Source organism: Micromys minutus, assembly GCF_963924665.1.
Source record: "Micromys minutus genome assembly, chromosome: 20".
NCBI classification, from domain to species: domain Eukaryota; kingdom Metazoa; phylum Chordata; class Mammalia; order Rodentia; family Muridae; genus Micromys; species Micromys minutus.
In genome coordinates, this window is record NC_137955.1 from 16,072,500 (window position 1) to 16,079,567 (window position 7,068).

At 44.5% G+C, this 7,068-nt stretch overlaps 1 protein-coding gene across 1 annotated transcript in view; it reads right to left on the bottom strand.

Moving 5' to 3' along the window:
- The window catches only part of ITGA2 (integrin subunit alpha 2), a gene marked incomplete at both ends in the record, with an annotated part of 87,954 nt that extends 85,882 nt beyond the window's left edge, over positions 1-2,072 (bottom strand). Inside the window, one exon of the mRNA XM_080933907.1 lies at positions 2,015-2,072. Coding sequence (XP_080790033.1) covers positions 2,015-2,072 — 58 coding nt within the window. The remainder of the gene's footprint in view (positions 1-2,014) is intronic.
- Between the last annotated feature and the right edge of the window lie 4,996 nt (positions 2,073-7,068).

The following is a 7,068-nucleotide window of genomic DNA, read 5'->3' on the forward strand; positions in this document are numbered from 1 at the left end:
GTGCACTTAATTTACAGATCTAGGTGTCTTGTGATCTTTGGTTTCCACCCTCGGCCTGCTCATGAGCAAGGAAAAGGGGTGAGTGTGGAACAGACCCGAGCTCTTGTTCCTTTTCTCCACGTGTGAGAAGGATTACAAGAAACAAATTTGAATTTAAGTGTTAAAATGCCATCCAAGATGAGTGTGTGTCTCCTGTTGTCTGCCGATATGCTGTAGAGAACGTAGGTGTAGAGGCACACATTTATACATCCTCTGCATTTTCAACTTGTGTATACTTACATCACAATTGTGCCTGTGGTCTAGAAGGAATAATACGTGTGTCTGTTCAGTGCTAAGTTCAGAATGTTTGTATAGGTGGGGTAAAATAAAAGTTTACAGTACCAGTAACCTGGACCTTTCAACAGAATGTCAACCTTTGACACCCAAAGCATCAGAAATTGTGTTGCCCACCTACAAATCTCCATCGCTCTCTCAAATGCCAAAACTTGATTATATGATTTTATCTACTTAGATGATTAAAAAAATCAAGAGAAGATGTGTTCCTTGGATATACTGAACCAGAAAGAGAGAAATACATACCGGGAGTCATTTTTACAGGTGTCCTATAAATCATGTCTGCTCGATGACACTGAATCATCCCAATTAACCAACTGCAGGAGAAAACCGGTACCCGACTCCATGCCTTTCGGCAATACATTCCACCCAGCTCCTTGACGGCTCCTCCCAGAACAAGCCTCAACACTTCAAAGATCAGAAAATGGTGTGTGCTGCAGCGCTTTCTTTTAATAATAACAACAATCTGGGAGATGAAAAGCCCATGTTTGGGTTTCTAGTACCTTGTAGGAGATTTGCCAAAGTCTGAACTTCAGAATCCAATCCAACCATCTTAAACCCCATAGATTAGACCCAATGACCCCTCAGATCAACCATGTTTCCCAGAACAGAACTTGTATAAAGCATGGGGCACAGGTTAGAATCCCAACAATCAACAAGCCCTGTATCCACTGGGGAATCGGGACAGTGGAACATTTCTCTCTTCTCTGATGGGCAGAAAATACCACAAAGCTAACCTGGACTAGTTTTCCTCAACCTTAAAGAAAGACAACCCTCAGAGAAGCACAGTTTAAAGAACGCTTTTTTTCTTAGTAAAACGAATGGACAACCTGTGATGATTTTACTGTTTTGTTAGCTGTTTAGAGTCCAGATACAATCCCCCCGCCTCCTCTCCATCTCCCCTTAACTCTTAAAATCCTTCATTTTACGCATGACCAGGCTGTGGATAAAGGTGGAGAGAGAGTTCTCCTGAGCCCATTTTCCGCACCCTTCTTCCTCATGAGGGCAAAGGTCAGGCAGCCTGGCTACAGTCTCCGGAATCCCCTTGCCATGTCTAAGATCAGGAGAGTGGAGAGAACTGGCCTGTTTACTTTCTTTGAAGGACATTACAACAATAAGAGGAAGGCAGAAGGGAAGGAAGAGTTCCCCTCTGCCTAGTATTTAAGAGATGATTGGCTTTTCTTCCTCCTATGGAAAGAAACCCCCGAGCTCCTTCCTGAAATAAGAATAGGGGGCATTGTGCACTCGGGGTAAAAAGTACACATCACAGTTTCCTGCAGTGCTACCCTCGGGAGCTGCAAGCTGCCGCCCGGAGCTTAGATCCCAGGTTCCTGGTTCAAAGCTAGCTCCGCACCTGCTGGGGATCTGCGGGAAATTGGGAGGCTGGGCGCGCGGGATCTATGGGCCACCCACAAAATGCTGCAGACCTGCGGGTGTGAGATCACCGAAACCCAATGCTCGTCGAAAGATAACTTCGAAGGATGCTTTGATCGGGTGAAACACGTCTTAATTTCGGACACGTATGTGTGTGTGTGTGTGTGTGTGTGTGTGTGTGTGTGTGGTGTCTGTTCAAGTGGCTCCAGGAAGCGGGGATCCTGAGTCCACATGGATGCAGAGCAGACTTGGCCAGCTCCAGAGCAGCACCCGGTCCCTCCAGCCTCTCGGTGGAGTTCAGACTTACCTAGAGTGAGCACTAGCAGCCGCAGCAGAAGCGCGCCCTCTGCCTGTCCCGGTCCCATCTTCGGTCTGTGCTGGGGAGTCTAAGGTGCTCTGGCGGTGTGCACAGTGCCCAGGGCTCTCAGAAGCTACACTTTCCAGAAACTGTACGGAGGACTTCTCTTCAGCCTGAATGAGAGCGAGGAAAAGTTGGTTTGCAGCTCCGGAGCGAGGAACCGCCCCTGCCCGCCCCCTCCATCCTGGGCAAACTCCGGATCTGTCCTGCCACGCCCCACTGAGCCCAGCCCCTCAGAGGCTGTGGCTCCTCCGGGGCTCTGCACAAGATCCCTGGACTCCCACACAACCCCCTGCGTCTTACAGATAGTGCGGATGCGACGACAGCCTGGTGGCTTTTCCTACCCTGTACCTGTACCCTGTTGTCGCACACCGGACCCAAGAGCGCAGGATCCACCCCCAACCAACATCACTTCATTCTCTGTCCACAGGAAACTAACCCATAGGCAGTCCTCCAGTGCAGTTGTATCAAGCTATAGCACCCCCACGTCCCCTGCAGCTCTAAGTGCATGCCCTGCTCTGCTTTTCCTGAGTGGGCGGAGAAAGGGGACAGAAATAAGCCCAGAATGACCAGGTTCGACACTAAGTCATCAGAAAGAGCTGCGCTCAAGCTATGATTATCTCCGAGGTACTATTTTTGCTGCACAGAGTGGTGTGAGAGAGAGGGGAGGGGACTGCTCATTTCTAAGGTGATGAGGGACTGGATCACCGAATTTACTTATTTCAGGACAGGTGAGAAGAATGAAGATTCGACAAGGACTCAAGAGCAGTGGTTTGTAACCTTTCTAGTGCTGGGACCTTTTAATACAGTTCCTCATGATGTGGTGACCCCAACCATAAAATTATTTTCGTTGCTACTTAATTGCTACTGAATTGTTATGTAAAGGTCTGTGTTTCCCAATGGTCTTAGGCCATGCCTACGGAGGGGGTTCGCGACCCACGAGTTAAGAACCACTTCCCGGAGCTTGAGCCTCACCACGTTCCAATCTTTTAGAATCTGGAATGACAGCGTTCACCTGAGTCTTCCCCTTTTGAATCTAAGAAGTTGAAAAATTCACTTTTAATCGTCTCTAAATCTAATATTCCTAAAAGCTCAGCCTCAGATTCCTGCACATTGAGGAGGCTAGAATTATTCCAGTGACTGCTTTCTGTTTGAAGCACTGAAAAATCTCATAAAAAAATTGCTTGTCCTGTTGTTTTTACTAGCATCATTCAAAATCTTACGGGGGCAGGCCTCTGATCAGGAAAGGACTCCCCAAATCCGCAGAGCAAGCGGGAAACTTCCAGGCGGGACAGTCCTCACCACTTGGTAAAGGCCCGATGCTTTAAATCTATTTATAAAATAAGGGGTAAAACCAGAACCTCCACGTGTGTGTGTGTGTGTGTGTGTGTGTGTGTGTGTGTGTACAGGTTTGTGTGTGCTTGTGTAGGTGCATATGTATACAGGCCAGGGGTCAAACCTAAGTGTTGTTCCTGCACAGCCACCCACCTTTTGTGTTGGGATAGAGTCTCTCACTGGGCAGGATCTTGCCAACTAGGCTAGACTGGATGACCAGCTAGACTCACGGCAGTACCAAGTTGACACCCGCCCGTCGCTAGAACGTATGATTACTAGCCTATCTTCAGCACCCTCAGATGTCATAGCCCCAGGTTGTCTCTCTCACCCACTACTTCTTCACTCAAACATCCTACCAGACACGTTTGACCTTCTGTGTGCTGAGTGCTTAGTAAGACCCCAGAGCTCCGCGGTGGCTGCTCACTAACCCTGACTTACAACCGGGCAGTGTGCAAACTCCTGGTGGGAAGCCTGCCAGGTTTCAGGGAGATGACTATCTGCCTGTTCTCTTCTGACTCACTGAAATGTGAGTTCTGTCTGGAGCAGTCTCTTGTTTGGGAAGTAGGGTGGCTCTTCCTAATGTGTTTTGTCTGGGTTGGGGAGAAGAAAGTGTATCTTTGGGGGGGGGCGTGTTGCTCTTAGAACAGGATAAATTATCACACACTGCTACTGGACGCAGGTCAGATAAGGAGTTGTACATTCTTTCCTGACAGGCAAAATCTTTAGGAAACAGAGAGTAAATTTTTGGATGATAATATTTAACCAGAATGAAGGGGCTGAGAGAAAAACAGTTTTGGCAGTCTTACTTAACACATACCTTGCCTGGGTTAGTTCGTCTCCATCAGGAAATAAGGCAAGAGTTGGGCTTTCCTGTTGTAGCTTCAGGACACTTTTATGCCATTCAAACTATTAAGGAACTTTTAAAATTACATTTACCATATAAAATATTAAAACACCATTTTCAGATATTTGTATATTAATTTTTAATGTCAGAAACTATTGCATATTTACAGAAATGTCATATATTTAAGAAAATAATTTTTCCATTGTAACTCAATCCATGAAAAGATTAGCATTGCTCTACATTTTGTTAATCATTCCAATATCTAGCTTCTAAAAAGAGAGATGTTAATCCTCATATCTGTTTCAGCATGTGACCCTATTGCTGAGTTAAATCATGAGTTTAATGTGTTGTAACACAGACCTGTAGTTTGTAAGCCTGTGAAAAATTTACATAATCCTATAAAATTGTTTCAAAATTCAATAAACAATATTTTCTCTTTTTTTTGCTGATTCTTAGTTCTTTTTTTAAAGATTTATTTATTTCATGTACACTGTCACTGTCTTCAGAAACACCAGAAGAGGGCATTGGATCCCCATTACAGATGGCTGTGAGCCACTATGCTGTTGCTGGGAATTGAACTCAGGACCTCTGGAAGAGCAGTCAGTACTCTTAACCACTGAGCCATCTCTCCAGCCCTGGTTCTTAGTCCTTGTCTTTTTATTACTTATACACTATCACTTGTTTCCTGGTTTGTCAGAGAAGTTAAACAGAGAACGCTTGCCTGTCTATGTGTAGTAATGTCTGTCAATGTGGATGGCGCTAAAAAAAAAAAAATCCCACCATTGCATCCATCAAAGGATGCTCTTGATGAACGTGACCACGTTTGTATTTTCATCTATTCACCAGCATTTCAGGTCAGACTCTTTATCTTCTGCTTATTCTTCTTTACTGGTGTAAGACTCAAGAAATCTCAGCAGCATATGAAGGGTGAGTTCCTTTTGCATGTAGCCTGATGTACACCCCTCTTCCAGCTGCTTACCAGCAAAGTCATCCTTTGCTGATCAGGGGGAATCCCTTCCACATCCTCGATCTTGCCCTTTCCATATTCTGTTGTGTCAGAGAGTTCCACCTGAGGAGCGATGGTCTTCCCAGTAAAAGGATTTTTACGAAAACTTCATCTTGGCAGGGAGGTTCTATTGCAGATAAGAGGACTGGGGGAAAAATAGAAAACCAGTTTCTTTGAAAGGAGTTAAGAAATCTGAACACATATCAAGGACTCCTCCTATTCTGTAGCATTAGAGTTCACTGGTCTCCTTGCTTCCTGCAACATTAATTACTGTCACTCAACATTGGTCTTATGCAGTCAGAGAAAACAATAGCACAGTGGTTATTTTTAAGCCAACTGATGCCTCCGTATGATTGTGATAGTACTTGCTGTCACTGAGCACTTGAAAGGGTCTTTGGAAACTCAGAGGTTGATGGTGGATAGATGTGGCTTTCCTAGGTTCTCTCTTCTCTCAAAGCTAGGCCAGAATATTGTTGCATGAGGGAGGGGAGTCAGAAGAGGTTCCCCACACTTCCTTCTGACCTCTGACCTCTTCTAATGCACCTTGCTTATTTCATTCTCTACAGCCGCCATTCTTGAAACCTCTCCTTCTCAGGGCTACCACTGGGACACCGTCTCACCAAACCAACTCTGCACATCCTGTGCAGGAGCCCTTCTGTTGCTTGTAATATTTCTTATCAAATGACAGCTTTGCTAGTTTGAATGAAAATGGAATTCACAGGGTCATATATATTTGAGTGCTTAGTCACCAGGGAGTGGAAACTGTCTGAGATTAGGAGCATTAGGAGGTGTTGCTGTGGTGCAGGAAGTGTGTCACTGGGGCGGGCTTTCAGGTTTCTAAAGTCAAGTGTCTTTCTCGCTCTCTCTCTGTCTGCTGCCTGATCAGGACATAGCTCCTCCAGCACGGTCTCCACCTATCTTCCTGCCATCATGAACCCCGTGACAACAATGGACCAAACAGCTAAACTGTAAACAAGTCCCCAATTAAATGTCTTCTTTCTAAGTTGCTGTGGTCATGGTGTCTCTTCACCCCTATAGGATGGTACCTAAGACTACCATCTTCCTCATCATCTCTCTGTACTTCTCCTTTCCTGTCTTCTGTCTGCACTTTATACTTGCCATTACAACATTCCTTCTGAGATGTAAGACTGATTGTTATAAAACTTTGGATATGAGCTCACTAGGCAAACTCAAGAACATGAGGTTGATCTCCAGCATCCACACACAAACTGAGTGTGGCAGCATGAATCTTTCCAGTGTTTGAAGGTAAAGAGGCAGACCACAAGAGCTCGATGGCCAGCTAGACTAGGAGAAATGATGAGCTTCAAATTCAGTGAGGAATTTTTCCTCAAAAATTAAGGTGGAACAGAAATAGACTCAAGAACAGAAACAATACTATCATCTTATTGAATCAGAAAAGACCTTAGATAAAAATCCAAACTCCCTAATGATAATATTCCAGGAGAATCTAGGGATACAGAAGATATCTCTCAACACAGAAGAGGCGATATATAATAATTCTACAGTCAAAATAATGCAGGATGAAGAAAAACTCAAGGCATTTCCACTAAAATCAGAAACATTTTGTCTACTCCTGTTCAACACAATGTTTGAATTGTTACCTAAAGAAATCAGGGAATAAAAAGAGACATAGGAAATATGAATGAGAAAGGAAGAAATCAAAGTATCATTATTTCTAGTTGATATATTAAAAGACTCCAAGGAATCTATTGGCATTCACATACAGCTGATAAACATACTGAGCAACGTATCAGAATACAAAATCAGTAGCTCTCCTATACACTAACCAAACACATA